General features: G+C 47.1%; 6 protein-coding genes across 6 annotated transcripts; 2 read left to right on the plus strand and 4 right to left on the minus strand.

Annotated features, from left to right (window-relative positions):
* Positions 1-430: 430 nt before the first annotated feature.
* FOXG_17006 (uncharacterized protein) lies at positions 431-2,622 on the plus strand. Its single transcript, XM_018397030.1, has 4 exons — positions 431-884; positions 934-2,217; positions 2,271-2,432; positions 2,480-2,622. The coding sequence occupies exons 1-4, from the start codon at positions 676-678 to the stop codon at positions 2,505-2,507; spliced, it is 1,683 nt and encodes a 560-aa protein (XP_018257852.1). The 5' UTR covers positions 431-675; the 3' UTR covers positions 2,508-2,622.
* Positions 2,623-3,653: 1,031 nt separating this feature from the next.
* FOXG_17007 (uncharacterized protein) lies at positions 3,654-4,655 on the minus strand. The gene has a single exon (XM_018397031.1). It carries the CDS (start codon positions 4,623-4,625, stop codon positions 3,729-3,731), a length of 897 nt encoding a protein of 298 aa, XP_018257853.1. The 5' UTR covers positions 4,626-4,655; the 3' UTR covers positions 3,654-3,728.
* Positions 4,656-4,893: 238 nt separating this feature from the next.
* Positions 4,894-5,610, plus strand: FOXG_17008 (uncharacterized protein). The gene is made up of 2 exons (XM_018397032.1): positions 4,894-5,058; positions 5,135-5,610. Exons 1-2 carry the CDS (start codon positions 4,960-4,962, stop codon positions 5,564-5,566), a joined length of 531 nt encoding a protein of 176 aa, XP_018257854.1. The 5' UTR covers positions 4,894-4,959; the 3' UTR covers positions 5,567-5,610.
* Positions 5,611-5,999: 389 nt separating this feature from the next.
* On the minus strand, positions 6,000-8,042 carry FOXG_17009 (uncharacterized protein; the record flags this gene model as incomplete). The annotated part of the gene is made up of 6 exons (XM_018397033.1): positions 6,000-6,463; positions 6,524-6,619; positions 6,696-7,413; positions 7,487-7,636; positions 7,690-7,797; positions 7,866-8,042. The coding sequence occupies 6 exons, from the start codon at positions 8,040-8,042 to the stop codon at positions 6,000-6,002; spliced, it is 1,713 nt and encodes a 570-aa protein (XP_018257855.1).
* A 1,250-nt stretch (positions 8,043-9,292) lies between these two features.
* FOXG_22649 (uncharacterized protein) lies at positions 9,293-11,095 on the minus strand (the record flags this gene model as incomplete). The annotated part of the gene is made up of 9 exons (XM_018403055.1): positions 9,293-9,697; positions 9,750-9,817; positions 9,873-10,151; positions 10,202-10,305; positions 10,354-10,421; positions 10,478-10,517; positions 10,578-10,759; positions 10,812-10,944; positions 10,997-11,095. The coding sequence occupies 9 exons, from the start codon at positions 11,093-11,095 to the stop codon at positions 9,372-9,374; spliced, it is 1,299 nt and encodes a 432-aa protein (XP_018257856.1). The 3' UTR covers positions 9,293-9,371.
* Positions 11,096-12,994: 1,899 nt separating this feature from the next.
* On the minus strand, positions 12,995-14,493 carry FOXG_17010 (uncharacterized protein). Its single transcript, XM_018397034.1, has 2 exons — positions 13,744-14,493; positions 12,995-13,695 (listed from the first exon to the last, which is right to left on the minus strand). The coding sequence occupies exons 1-2, from the start codon at positions 14,470-14,472 to the stop codon at positions 13,093-13,095; spliced, it is 1,332 nt and encodes a 443-aa protein (XP_018257857.1). The 5' UTR covers positions 14,473-14,493; the 3' UTR covers positions 12,995-13,092.
* Between the last annotated feature and the right edge of the window lie 378 nt (positions 14,494-14,871).

Consider the following 14,871-nt stretch of genomic DNA (forward strand, 5'->3'; position numbering starts at 1 on the left):
GCCGGGATGCGGTTGCAGAGACCTTCTCGATGGGCTCTAGGGTCAACTGAGTAGAATTTTCAGGTGGTTGGTTCATTGAGATGAGTATACTACCTCTAAGGGAAACTATTATCTTATGATCATAAATGGGAAGCGGTCAATTGGTATGGCAGGCTATAGAGAGAAAGAAAAGGGAACTAAACTCCTTAATACGGTATCTTGTCACTCCCAAGCTTAATCTCTTGAACCGTTCAAGTCCTGAGAAATAACCTTAACATAGCCTCAAAACTATTAAAGTCGGGCGGCCGACTCATCCGTAGTCTAAGCCCTATTTGCATGCTGGTGGATATATCTCCCGATGGCAGGGATCCTGCTGCGCGAATTAAATCGCCAGTCAGCCTAACGGATCCTCCCGGAGACAGAAATTTGAACAACATGGATCATGAAGGATCGAAGAAGCATGGGTCACGGAAAACGTCTTCCCGCCCACGATCAGTCTCCCCACGACATGGATTTATGGCCTAATTGGGATAATCCTTCCGAAACTGTCGACGAAGAGAAGACAAATGAGATTGTATGGTTTTCCTACTACATGTCCAAAATAGTATATAAGTTGTGTAATAGTTTCTATCATGACAATGGCACAGTATCAGCACTGCCAATTCTGGGAGCTTTTCATTTAACCATCCGTTGAACATGAAGGTCGCTGGACTCTTCTGGCTGCTGCCTGCCCTTGTTGCCGCTCAGTCATCGACTGTTACTCTATCACCGTGGCAGACTGGAGAAGTCACTCCTGATGGTACCTGTGGAAAGGGCACGGGCTTCGTTTGCAGTCCTACCTGGGGTGCATGCTGCTCCGGCGATGGCATTTGCGGTCGATCTAGCAAATACTGTGGCGAAGGATGGTAAGTCACCTTATATCCCTTCTGCATACATGACTGACGATGGAAATAGTCAACCTTCTGCTGGCAACTGCAACGCTGCTGCACCTCCGCCTGAAACTCCCCCAGGCCCCGGGAGTGTGTCTCCTGACGGCTCTTGTGGCGGCACAAATAAGTTCATCTGTGGCGGGAGCCCCTTCGGAGATTGTTGCTCTGAGCAAGGCTGGTGCGGCAACTCTACCGCCCACTGCGGTAACAACTGTCTTCCTGACTTTGGAACATGCGGTCCGCCCAGTAACATCACCTTTGATGGCCAATGTGGCGCCAATGGCAAGATTTGTCTAGACTCTGGCTATGGGGACTGCTGTTCTGGTTCCGGATGGTGCGGTGACAAGACTGATCACTGCGGTGCTGGCTGTCAAAATGGCTTCGGCACATGTACCGGCGGCGACTCTGGTAATGTTTCAACTGACGGGTCTTGCGGGAAGAATGGCAAGACCTGTAAAGGAAGTGCCTTTGGAGACTGTTGTTCTGCTGAAGGATACTGCGGTAAGACCGATGACTTCTGTACTGCTGGTTGTCAGTCCAACTTCGGAACTTGTGCTGCCGAAACTGATATTTCCACTGACGGCTTTTGTGGCAAGAACGGCAAAGTTTGCAAAGGCAGCAAGTATGGCGATTGCTGTTCCGCGGAAGGATACTGTGGCAAAGACAGCCACTGCGGTGCAGGCTGCCAGCCCAAGTTCGGCACATGCGCTGCTGAGACCAACATCTCTACCGACGGCTTCTGCGGTAAGAATGGTAAGGTTTGCAAAGGAAGCACATACGGTGACTGCTGTTCTGCCCAAGGCTATTGCGGTAAGGAGACGGGTCATTGTGACGCAGGATGCCAGAGCGCGTTCGGAAGTTGCAACAGCGCTGCTGGGAACATCTCAACGGATGGCCAATGTGGCAAGAATGGAAAGACTTGCAAGGGCAGCACCTTTGGCGACTGTTGCTCTCCTCAGGGCTGGTGCGGAAAGGAGAAGGATCATTGCGGTACGGGTTGTCAATCCGGCTTTGGGACTTGTGATGCCTCAGCTGGTAATGTTTCTACTGATGGAAGCTGTGGCAAGAATGGAAAGATTTGTAAGGGTAGTCAGTGGGGTGATTGTTGCTCCAAGAACGGCTACTGTGGCAAGGGTGATGACTACTGCCGTGATGGATGTCAGACAGCCTATGGTCTCTGCACTGGTATCTCTACTGATGCTGAATGTGGTTCAAGGAACGGCAAGACTTGTGTAGGTTCTGGTCTTGGGAACTGTTGTTCTGCCAATGGGTTCTGCGGGAGCACTTCGACTCACTGCGGTCAGGGCTGGTAAGTCTCTTTCTCTTCTTTAACGATATTTTTAACTAATATTATTCTTTCAGTCAAAAGGGTTCCTCCAGTGCCTGTCTGACGAAGGATATTCCTACCCTTGACGGCTCATGCGGCAGTAAAGTTGGTCTTACTTGCGCTGGTGGTCCTTTCAATGGCCAGTGCTGTAGCGTTGCAGGCTACTGCGGAACGAGCACACATTGCGGCTCTGGATGGTAAGTCATCTCCCATATTTCAACTGAACATAATGCTAATTGGCTAGTCAACGTGGTTTTGGGCGCTGCAATTAGTTATGGTATTGATAAGAGTGTGATTCAGGGTATAGTTCTTGAATAAGTTGGAGGTGACGTTCTTAATTTTAGAAGGTCAATTACACCAAACTTCATTCACGTGCAAGTAATAAACTATGTTTTCTTATGCCGTTATGCAACAATTCTAAGATTCATCGTAGATGTAATAGTAATCTAATTACTTGAGCATTCTTACCCTACACTTTCCGAGATGCATATACCCCCAACCTACCACAACTCTCCCCTGTAAAAATTCTTTCTTGGCACGCACTGTTAGTGCCGTGTTAGGAGCGGGATTTTCTGCAGGCCACGCGACCACACAAAACTGCGGGGATGCTATCGGCTCCCTAACAGCAGTTTTCAGAGAAGGAATTTTGGAGAGTTCGCCTTCTCTGACAACACCTTTGTCGGATCTAATGGCGGCACCTCAGAACCAGAACGCCTTAGATATCGGAGGACGATGCCCATGGCATCGGTAGCGACATCCTCCCGATCAACGACGCCGATTGCGATGGGTTTTTCTCCTTTGAAGGCAAGCCGCACCGTCGGCCTCTGATTCCTTCCCGAGGTTTTTCCCTGCCGCCGCGACAGTCGACTACGAGCTACAACTTGGTTACTGGAGATTGTGGACTGCGTCGGCAGATGTAGTGATGCGCGAGAGAATTCTGGTCGGTGGAAAAAGTTCGACAATAGATTGCCCCCGAACCCGCTGACGGGTGACGGGCTTGAGAAATACAGCACCTTTTGTGCCATTGGTATGCTGGATGGTGAAGGAAGCGGGGTTTCCCTGTACCTAGCTAGCTCAGCACGTCTTTTGCTCCAGTAGGAGATCTGGCTTCGTTACAGCCACCCAGACGAAAAATATACAAACAAACAAACAAAACCCCCAACCTACCATGTAACCATTCTTTGCTCACTGTGTATCAGGCCTATATACAACAATAATCATTGCAGGATTTTAAATTAATTGTTTGCTCCAAGATAATCAGATACCTAATAGGCACAGTGTATTTAATACTTAAAATAACAAAGCTTCACAAAGCTATTCTGAATCTGGTTGCCACTTCAAGAAATAACCGCCGCCTTTGCCAATGGCGCATCCAGACCATAAACACAAGGCTTTTCCTTCACTTCTTCTCGAACAGGTCTGTCAAAAACTAATATTTATAAATAACCTTGTTATAATATACTTATACAATTAATTTATATTAAGCCCTGGTATTATGTCTTTACTGCCCCTCTAGCCTCCTTCGCCTGTTCGCCAACATCACGGGTACAATCTACAAACTTCCCCTTGAGGTCTGAGCCCTTTCCAGTGCTCAGCCACACACAAGTCCATGCTGGCAAGGCGGCCTCAAAATGAGGTCTCTTGGCGCCTATCTTATTCATGTGCTCGATAACGTAAGGGGCCTCTCGTTTTGTTCTCTCGGGGAACGCCGTCTCGTGAAGGTTAGTCTCTATCTCGCCCGGGTGAATGCTGAAGACGGATATGTTGTTATCCACCCCCTTCTCAATCCTCTGCACTTGATCGAGCTCGACCTGCAGAGTGCCCGCGAATCTGGTGATAGACGTCTTGGCACAGTTGTATGCTGTGGTCCATGGGAGGTCCGCCTTGGCAGCTCGTGATGAAGTGTAGATTATGACGGCTTGGTTCCTCTCGCGCATTTCTGGGAGGACGAGTCGGGTGAGCTCAACTGGTGCTCGCACGTTCAACTCCATGATGTCCCACCAATCGGTTGCATTTGTCAAGTGGAAAGGCTGAAAGATGTTGCTTCCGGCATTGCACACCAACACGTCGACGGGGCCGAGTTGTTCACGGAATTCGCGTACGAGGCGTTCTTGATCGTCAAGCTTTAGTACATTGGCCACAATGCCAATGACCTTGCCATCGAGACCTAAGCTCACAATTTCGGCTTTTGTTTCCTCGACCTGGCTGCTTGTTCGTGCCGTGACGCAAACATTAGCCCCGGCTCGCGCCATGGCGAGTGCAATCTCCCGGCCGATACCCCTGCCAGAACCTGTTATCAGGACATTCTTGCCTGCTAGTGAGCCTGTGAGTCGATCTGGGTCAATTTCGGGATAAATGCCAGTGCGGAGGCTGTATGGTGACTGCATCATCTTAAGTACAAAAATGGTTTCAAGTATTAATACGATAAATCGAAATTATTTAATTGCTGGTCCTAGAGTTACATGATATACCAATCAGCTTGAATATTGTACTGGCGGGCGCATGGACAAGCTTCTCGGATAAGACTTGCCGGGTGGACTTCCCGGGCGGGATTTCCGGACACCGTCATCTACCGACCCCGGTCAAAAACACCGGGATTCCCGGTATAAGCTCGAGGGGCGCGGGAACTCTTGTTAGTTGATAAATAGCGTCTGATATCACTCAACGTCAGAACATTTATGGCCCAATAGATGCCGACATTACCGGAAAGAATATCCCTTAAAAATGACATTCGAGATTTACATTCCAGATAATCTGACCTTCCAGGACTACATTGCCGTTGTTCAAACAGCAAGGGTCTGGGCAGATGGTTATGATAGAAAGGTATCAGCATAAATTCTTTTATCCTTACATAAAAAAGTAAACAGAGTAATGCTAATTGCTTTTTCTCCATTTCTAGAGTGAAGAGCGACTCCTCGCCGCTTTAGCACCAGAGGTTTCTGTCGACTACACGTTAATCGTGCCAGCGTGGGGAATAAAGCAGTACAAGGCGGCCGAGTTCGCGGCACTTTGGCTCTCAGAGGAGCACCTAGGCCTTAAGCCCTTAGTGACACAACACCTCCTGGCGCAGCCATATTTCAAAAAGGTCACTGCCGATGAAATTGTGGTAGAGTGGCAGCAATTGGCAAGTCATGGACGTTTACAGGCCGATGGTGGGGGCGCGAGGGACGCGTCTGCCGCGAGGATCAACGAGACGAGTGATGGGAGGAGTTACATGCAGCATCAGTTCATTCGCGTTGGTGGTTTTTGGAAGATCGCGACGATTACCCCTTCTCTGCTTTATCAGACTGGGGACTTTATGCGTATTAGAAGACCAGATGGTGAGCAGTAGGCTACAGCAATGATGCCACAGAAGCAATAAACAACCTTGCACAATACGTCAGACGCTATTTGGTGAAACTTGAAGACAGAAAGCGGCGTCTGGGTAAGGGCTCTCCAGGCTACGGTTTCACAACCATATCCTGGAGAATCTGCTCATGGCGGTACTCTTCTATTCAGGTTGCGTATTGAACATGCATGTATTTTCCCGACTTCGCAGGGGCCTAAAGACCTGTAGCAACCGCTTCTCGCATTCATCTACAGGTTCCAAGGCCATTTAAACGAAAATGAAGTACAGCTATGACGGACCGAGACCGGAAAAGGACAAACGTAGACCAGTCCCACGACGTTCTTCAAAAGATTACTGGCTGCTTGAGACTAAGTAGGGAGAAATAAACTAAAGTGATTACCAGTCAAGTATACCTATGAGCACCAGAAGGATGGACTTAAATATCGCGCATTTGCTTCCGACGGACATCCGAATCTTCCAGAGCAGACTCAACATGGCTGTTCATCTGAGAAGCAACCGACTTAAGGAAGCACGCAGCTACTGCATTTGCCGCCACGACGACGGAGATAGCAATCCATACAAACCTCCACGAGTACGTATTGGCATGTTCGTTTGCGGCGAGGACTTCGGGGATCAGGGACGCTGGCAGGCCAGACACATGTTTCAGGGCCGTTGGGTTTCCGCTGTTGATGGCGCTCAGCACGTCTGGAAGCAGGCTTGAGTGCCCCGCGGCTGCAAGAACCGAGCCAACAACTTTTGGTAGTGCGGTGCCCATCTTGTTGTGATAGATGGATGTGAAGATGGTGATGCCAATGGCGCCGCCAAGGGCACGACCAGACACGCTGAGGGTTCCTGCGGTGCCAAGCAGGTAAGACGGCACGGAAAGGGACAACGCGACCACTGGGGATGTTAATATCAGCAAGGCACGTAAAGCCATAAGAGCCACAAGGAGTTGCTCACCTGGGATCACAGTGGTGACCGCAGTTCCGCATCCAAAAAGTGCAGAGAACGCATAGGCCCAGGATAGTCTACTAGGGTTAAGTAGTGCCATAAGGCCTAGAGAGGTCCATGTTAGACATAATTTGCATAAAGCACATCAAGGTCATACTCAGTGAGGAGGTCTGTGACTTACCTACGAACAGGCTGCACCAAATCAGTGAAGCTACCAAAATAGTCCTGTATGACTTGGTTCGTGCCATCAATATGCCGGCGGGCAGGCAGCCAAAGGCTGAAGTTGCCAGGTACGGAGTGAGGATAGTGGCGATCTTGACAGCATCCGTAGTGAACATGGAGGCAATCTGTTGAGAAAAGAGAACATTGACGCCCAGTAGAAGCATGCCATCAACAACGCAGACAAACAGCAGGATCGGGAAGTTGCGAGAGACAAACATGTCGTGATGGAAGATACCTTGGCGCGTGAACAGCCTTTCGTAGAGGCCGAAAGCAAGCAGACCAACGCAGCCAATAACCAGGGATGCGAGAACCTGGCTGGAGCTCCATGGGTATGTGTTTCCTCCCCAGGTCAATCCGATCATTATAGATGCGATAGATCCCACAAACAGCATGATTCCAAAGTAATCGACTTGGGCGAACAGGTCGTCTAGGCGGGACTGCTGGCGGCGCAGGGTGGTGGGCGGAGGATGGTAAAAGCAGGTTACCAGTACAGTGGTGGTGCCGTAGACAAAGGCGTTGAGGTAGTAAGACCACCGCCAGGTCTGGTACTTGACGAAGGCACCTGCACCAAGGGTGCCAGCGATGACAGCACAGCTGGCCATAGTTTGGGAGAAGCCCATCGTCCATGGACGGAGCTTGTTGGGAGTCACTTCTTGGCCCGCAGGTACACCCATAATCTGCATAAGATGTTGTCAGTTTGGGGCTATCCGCGTTGATGGCAATGGTGCAGGAGAGATGGGATTGACTTACACAGCCCGCATTAGCGAGGCCAGTCAAGATGTTGCCAATGATAATGGTTGTTATTGACTTGGCCGAGCCAGACACTACGGAACCGACAATACCGATGATGCTTGCTATGACGATGAACCATTTCTTGCCGAAGCGATCGCTCAGGGAGCCCTTTTTACAGTCAGCTTTGGGCCTTCAGAGCTAGCATAGAGTTAAGAACTTACCAAGACCGGCCCGAAGGCCAGAGTCACCAAAAGATTAGCATTCGAAATCCAGGCCTGCATTCCGGCGTCCCCCAAGTCCATGACTTGGAAGTGAATGATGGTATTGGTCTATGTTCGAGATATACAATAAGTTCAACCGTCACAAGGAATGGCAATGCTTGAAAGGTAGAACATACCGTATTAGCTATAGCAGCGCAACAGTTCGCCATGGACAGAGCGAATACAGCCATGAGTGTCTTCCATCGCACCTGGTAGGCGCCGGCTGGCTCTTCCTCAACGAGCGGTGATATAGTTGGCTCTGGAGTCACTGGCATCTCATTATGAGAGATGGAGACTTTATCTCCGTCAGCCATAATGCAAGTGATAATACAAGTTGTAGTATGTTTCTTGTAAGTAAAGAAATGCGAGAACAGAGAGACGCCAGGGGTGGAAATCTAAGTCGTATCACAAAGCCAATGCGACCGTTCAGTCAATATAAGCCCCACTGGAGGTTGTCCCCCAATAGCTCCCATGTGTGTATGAGACCGGGATGTCCGGGCTAGTGGCACACCAGACAGATCACAACCCCAGAATATCCAAATGAAGGCTGAACTTCTGAAGCACTAATTGTCCTATGAGATTGCGGGGTAGCACTAGGTAATTCCCCAGACGAAGGTAGGCGGGGTCAGCCTTAGCGTGGGTATACGACAATTGATCTTATTGCTACTACTACGTATGCTGACGCTAGTTAGGATGACAGAGTGTCTGCACCTCGGATTTTCCGCAGCTGATGAACCTCGCATACCATCGCTTAGCTTTTCGGATGGCCCGGTTAGACGAGGACCGAGCGACTTGGGTCTACCATTCAAATGCTGACAATATGACAATCAACCATGACTCCGATATTGTTAATGAGAAGCCTGAGCGAGGGGTCGCCGGCAGTAACGCCGGCATCGACTAATCCTGAGAAGAGTTGTTCAGTACTAATGTGCGAAATGGCGAGCCTGAGCTGAAGGATGGGAACATACTTATTAGCGACAACGCTTTGATAAAGGCCAAAAGAGGATGTCAACTTACCTCTATGTTAGTCATATGGCATACATTATAGGGAAGCTTGCAGCGCAGCAAGACCCTAGAGGAGATGGGCACGTCTCTGACGTTTGTAATAATATCTAAGAGAAAGCTGTCATTGTTCAGCCGACCAAACCCCGAGCCTGTTCGTTCAACCTTGTCTGTGGAATGGGACGCATCAGGGCGGGATGGAATTTTGCAGCGTGGACTTGCAAATTAAAAAGAAAGCCCGTCATGCCACACGCGACATTCCCTTTCAGCAACCCAAGCTTTGGCATTAGAGCTGGCACCGCAACTATTATCTCATTCAGCGAAGGGTTAGAAGTCTACTAGAAGGTCTAGAGTCTGACACAACACACAAGGTTCGCAGTGAAATGGTCTACAAATCAAGACTTTTGCAAGGAGTTGATAACAATTGGGCTTAGAGCCCCCCAATCTCTATCCTTATCCTTATCGTTTACAGGCTAGGTTGCGTCGTGACGGCGCTTATCTTTCTTCATACGCTTTGGATCCTATATATAAGATTCGGTAAATAACATATTTCAGAACCTTCCCGTTGCAAAGGAATAAGGTGAATCTATGTATTGATTTTGTGAAGAGTCTTAGAAAAAGAAGCTTGTCCCAGCTAATATCTATGCTAGACTACTTCTGGTTTCATTGGTGTATCTCGTCATCTCAACCAACTCAGCTGTGCTTGATGAACCGTCGACCTTGCGCCCCTGATCAGACCTCACTCTGTACATGGTGTTGTCAGATAGACCTGGCGCATTGCTCAACACTCTTATTGGCCGCCCTGCTGCAGATGAGTTGCATTGGTGGCTTCTGGGGGTAGCATCGACTGAACTTTGCAGTCTCGGAAATGTCTTGAGCATCAGAACTCGAAGGTTTGGCATGCAAGCGCACCAAATACCAACATTGAGTTCTATAACGGACCAGTAGCATGTATCAAAACTATCCCCTGTGGTTTGGATTAGGACACGTTAGAGTAGGGAAAATAACAGGTTGCTTACATGTAGGGTTTGAAGAATTGCCAAACGCTACCAGATAACGTAGTCTGAGGATGCTGACAACCGTCACACTAGAGGAAGAGTCAGTCACCAAATCCTGTAGAGAATGATCAGGTTTATGCTTACAAAGTCCCCACGCCGAACATAGAGGCAACTGCAAGCTTCCTCTTCCATTTCATCTGGAGATGAATCAGTTGAGAGATTGGGATTCCAAGCATCCAGAAATCTAGAATAATTCCAACTGCAGCAATGGCCCATGCTAATGAGTTAATCCCTATACAATGGCCCTTATGCAGTTGGTCCCAGCCCTTCCAGTAGAAACTAATTGGTTGACATTGTGTAAGGGCTAGTAGATCAAACATAATCATGCATAGCACTGCTATGCCAACAGTTCCCCATATAAGCCTTTGAAATGTTAGCGAGATTCATGGTTGACTTTATTATTGAGAGGATACCTTCGAATCGTAACTCCTGGGAATATACGGAGGTAGAAGAGCAGAACGCAGATCTTGGTTGCAAAAACGTCCGTGGCGTAAAGTGTTTGACCAGCGTAAAGAAACTTCGACTGTTAGTCGCCAGACCTGGGATAAGACGTTGGGATACGAACGCATAGGTAAGCCGTGACTGTATCTGGACTAAATCTCCACGCATCCCGCCCGAGGCCATTCCTGGAGACTGACAGCATTGTGAGTATCATGATCTTGAGTTGAAGATGGCAAAGTTACACATACGGCCATATAAACAGACAATCGAGTTGCCTAAATTCACCAGCTAACCATGAAGCTGATAAGTACGTGCAATCGTAGGACAGTAAGGCCAAAGATTACTTACAAAAGCGCCCGTGATAACGTAATCGTCAAGCTGGAGTCCAGGCCCATATCGTATCTTCTCAAGGAATCTAAGGCCGACTGTAATTCCAGTAATTACAATTAACGTTATAGTGAGGATATTGAATTGCTCGTGTTTGTCGCGAATGGGGAAGTCACATGCAACCGAGGTCGAATTTATCGCAGCTGCAAAACTCAGTTAGTACGTAAAAATGACACATCAATATTCATTTGTTACCGAGAGCTTCTCTGGGCAGGCAGTGACTCTCAACGCATGGCAGCACGTCGTCCTTGAGCTTCGGATCGGTGCAGAGACATGTCGCATTCGTCCCGCAAGAAGACGCTGAGACAAAATCTAGAACACAGCTCTCCTAGAACCAACGTGTTAGCGTCTGAGTGCTCCCATCAGGTTGATCTACGTACCGCGCAGCTGGGAAGCTGAGTCAGAAAGTTCGAAAGATCGCTGCAAAGAACCTGGCTCATGAACCAAGTCCATGTCACCAGCAAAAGCAACCGTTGCATGGTTCAGACGCCGTACCGTGTTGGCGTGCAGCAGACAGGGTCGAGATTTGGAGTAAAAGTCTTCAAGGCGACATATTCAACTTATTTTTCACATGCTTCAGGCGTTCGAGAATTGACAGCCTTATTAACTCTCTGGCAGTAATTGACCAAGTCAGTGGAGACGGCTCCTTTCCTCCGTATGCAGCCCTTACATACTTCTCATTACCAATACTTTGGTAACAGCGACATCTCGGATTGACGCCACCAACCCCACAATCTAGGGGGATCGACATAAGTTATGGAGCCTGTAGCAGCCTCCTGCTGACGGAAATAAACAACCTTCCCTTTTGAGAAACTAAACTCCAATAGTCGCGAAGATCATGTCTGGCATTTTCAAGCTTTGGGTGGCCGTTTTTTGTCAAAGCTTTGTTTCGCCTCACAAGTCAACACTTGGTGTTATCATTACATAATGTTTGCGATCCACAGTGTTCTCAAAGATAATCAGTCTTTGCTACCTTCTATATTAGATAATAAAATAAAACCTTGACATGCCGTATTGCCGACATTAGGGGTCATAGAGAAACGTAGTTAATAAAACGATGAGGGACAAAGGTTTAATATTATCGACTACGATCAGGGGACAAAAGTGTGACAACAGAGCCCAGTGCATAATAGATTTACCCCTATTTTCTACCTTTTTAAAATAAGATAAATTAATAAATTTATATATAACAAATATCTAAAAAAAAATCTATATTATTATTTAATTAATACATAATCTTATATAACCTAAATAAAAATTCTAGCTTTTTTCTTTATTATTTAAAATAGATTTAAAATCTAAGAGTTATAATATATAGTATAAAAATACACTATAACTTAAGATACTAACTGTATTATGCCCTATAAGCCTCCTGTATTTAAAAGTAAAAGTACTTTTTTAAAGACTATTATTTATATATTTTATATTATAATTAAAGAAAATCCTTATTTTATATAATACGTTTTATTATATTTTAAGAAGGCTAAAATACTATATAATATTCTTACTTTTATTATTTATACTTTCTAAGTATTTTATAATAAGCTTTGAAGTTAAGGGTAAATTTAGTATGCTAAAGTGGGCATACTGTGTGGTGTTATCAGACTTTTGTCCTATAATTTTAGTAGACGAAAGTATGTAAAGAATCTCAGCATCGAGCATGCGACCCAGGCTACCTGTTCATGCAGTAAGCCCTTTTGGCTTCTTACAGGGTAATGTTTGGCCGCAACCCTGTTTCCTGAAACCCAAATCGATCTTATCCCGAAGGAATGGCATCCTATCACGAGTTGTTCATCACTAACTGTGATCTTCTCATTCCCCTGAATTATGATCAGCCTCAAGCTCCTCTCCCGGAGCCGATTATATCTTTAACTAATATGGACCTACTCTCACGGGACTTTCCAAGGACTGGTACAGCGAATCCTTGCCACTAACTTAGTTCAAGCTAGGATAATGGTTAACAAGACCTGACGGATAGTAACGGAAGCGAGCTCGGCTTAGACTCTGCAAAGACCTGGCCGACCGACGTCACTTGTAAAATTGATTTAACTGAGGTATAATTCACCTTGTGGTCATAACAAAATGCAGGACGCAACTGGTAGACTTCCGTTCCCATGGAGAGTCAGGCATCGGCTTTTGGCGAAAGATAAGCATTATAGACATTTCTCAAGGTCTTGTTGACAAGCACATGCAGCATCCAAGCGCCTGATTCATGATATGAATACTAGCTGCATTGGCGCAGACAGGGGGGTTCGGATGACATCAAAAACACCGCTTTCCGCATTCAAGCTTGGGCTGGCCTCCCAGGTTTCCCATTAAAGCACGCCTCGTTTTATGAGGACATATCCATTATTTAGAGGATCGACACTCCCTGCGTAGTCCACTTCCTTTAGTTAAATAAAGCCTTAAATTAGAAATAACAGTCTATTTACCTCCATATAGTAATAATGCATTACAAAAAGAAATCGCTATCTTGTTAATTCATCTGTCTTTGTTCATACCAAATTCTCTGGTCACGCTCTAACTTAATTTCAAGAATCTTCGCATACGATATGTCGGCAATGGAAATGCCTTGTATGATATCATTGCTCAAAACCTCCAGGTAATGCTCCGCAAGCAACCTTTGATGTTTCACCTCCTCCGCGTCAATGTCGTCTTGGTATCGCCTGATCCGTGCTGAGATCTTCTTGATGGTGCCCTCTTTTGTATCTTTCCTATCTTCGAGGATGCAGAATGCACGTCGTCGCGTTCGGAGCTCGTCTTCAGCATGTTTCTCTTCTTCGATTGCTTGGTCGCTCAGATGCCGCAAGCTTTGGCTGTGCTGCTCCAAGGCAGCTTGTGTATCGCGTGAGAAAGACTGGGCGAGGTTTTGAAACTGTTGGAGTTCGTTCTGTTTTGTGTCTGCTTGCAAGACGGCATCTCTCCATTTCTGTATGGCAGCTTCGTGAGCCTCCGATGCCTCTGACAGTGAGGCGTTTATCGTTTTCAAGGCTTCTCTTTCGGTTTCTAGCTCGTCTTCATATTCTTTGAGATTGTCGCGAGCTACTTCAAGACGACGAGCTGAAGCTGCGATTGCTTCCTGGATTATGGTTAGTTGTTCTTAAAGGAATGGAAGCAGATAACTCACTTCAAGTGTTTGTTTATTAGTTCCGCCAAGGTTCGTGTTCGTGTTTATGTTTGCGTTTGTGTTCTCACCATCATCGCCGTTGGGGTTGCTGTCATCCACATCCATCTCCATATCATGGTCCAACTCGAGCTCAGGTTCAGGTTCAGGCTCAGGCTCGAAGTCAGGCTCAGGCTCAGGGCCGGGCTCAGATTGGGCCTTAACCTCGGCGACATCTTCAGCTGTCGGCGATTTGGTTTCGGCCCAGCGCTTCTTCTGGCGCGACTGCGGGTCTGAGCGTGGAGGTCGCGGAAGTATCACCTCGTCGTTTGAGTGTTGCCTCTTCCTAGCTCGAGAAGACGGTCTTCCGCTATCAATCCCATTATTGGTTGATCTCCTCCTGTTCGCTCTCTTGTCATGAGTATATATAACCCAGTCCAGGGCATTAGATGCATGCGTTGATGTCAAAACCCAGTCTCCCTTCTGACCCATTAGCCATTCAGTCAGCTCCAATAGAGTGACATTATGTTCGTCATCACACGCAAATTCAACAGCCGTAACAAGCGGTGCCAACATGTGTTTATCTAACGCCTCTGGTATCCGGCCAGGAAGAAACTCCCAAGGCCACTGGCCACATGCCTTGTGAATCTGACGCAGTTGTTTACAGACTGCCCGAGAACTGCGATTATAAGGCTCAGGAATAGCCGTTTTTTCAGATGTAGAGGGGCCATGCGATGCCCTTGGGCTGGCCATGTTGAAACCTGACCGCCGACGAGGGTGACATGCGTGGCGTGAGCGGGGTGGAAAAATGTCTTGTCTTCCCTTATCTTATCTTATCTTATCTGGTGACCCGGCAAATCTTAGTTCCGGCACAAACTTCCAATTAAATCTTCAAGACAAATTAAGAACAGAACTACTGGCTATCACCACCACTTAGCGGGGCTCCTGAGTTTCCCAGCATGTATTATTAAAGGCCGCCTTTTATGACTTGTATCCTACTACTCAGAATCTAGGCTAATTAAATTATACTTAGTTATTGCAGTTAAAGTCAGATAGGATAATAATTATGAAGGGTTCAGCCCAGCACATCATGTACGCTCTTGGAAGACGTTTCGGACCAAAGCCGATTAAAACAAGCTTCCCTAGTTTGTT

The sequence above is a fragment of the Fusarium oxysporum genome, genomic scaffold, assembly GCF_000149955.1.
Source record: "Fusarium oxysporum f. sp. lycopersici 4287 supercont2.40 genomic scaffold, whole genome shotgun sequence".
Taxonomy (NCBI): domain Eukaryota; kingdom Fungi; phylum Ascomycota; class Sordariomycetes; order Hypocreales; family Nectriaceae; genus Fusarium; species Fusarium oxysporum.

Excerpts from the sequence above, each read along its gene's own strand:
- FOXG_17006 (XM_018397030.1), top strand. The coding sequence starts at position 676 with ATGAAGGTCGCTGGACTCTTCTGGCTGCTGCCTGCCCTTGTTGCCGCT. Across the intron at positions 885-933 it reads AAATACTGTGGCGAAGGATG|TCAACCTTCTGCTGGCAACT; the intron begins GTAAGTCACCTT and ends CGATGGAAATAG. Across the intron at positions 2,433-2,479 it reads ACACATTGCGGCTCTGGATG|TCAACGTGGTTTTGGGCGCT; the intron begins GTAAGTCATCTC and ends CTAATTGGCTAG.
- FOXG_17007 (XM_018397031.1), bottom strand. The coding sequence starts at position 4,625 with ATGATGCAGTCACCATACAGCCTCCGCACTGGCATTTATCCCGAAATT.
- FOXG_17008 (XM_018397032.1), top strand. The coding sequence starts at position 4,960 with ATGACATTCGAGATTTACATTCCAGATAATCTGACCTTCCAGGACTAC. Across the intron at positions 5,059-5,134 it reads CAGATGGTTATGATAGAAAG|AGTGAAGAGCGACTCCTCGC; the intron begins GTATCAGCATAA and ends CTCCATTTCTAG.
- FOXG_17010 (XM_018397034.1), bottom strand. The coding sequence starts at position 14,472 with ATGGCCAGCCCAAGGGCATCGCATGGCCCCTCTACATCTGAAAAAACG. Across the intron at positions 13,696-13,743 it reads CTAATAAACAAACACTTGAA|GAAGCAATCGCAGCTTCAGC; the intron begins GTGAGTTATCTG and ends ACCATAATCCAG.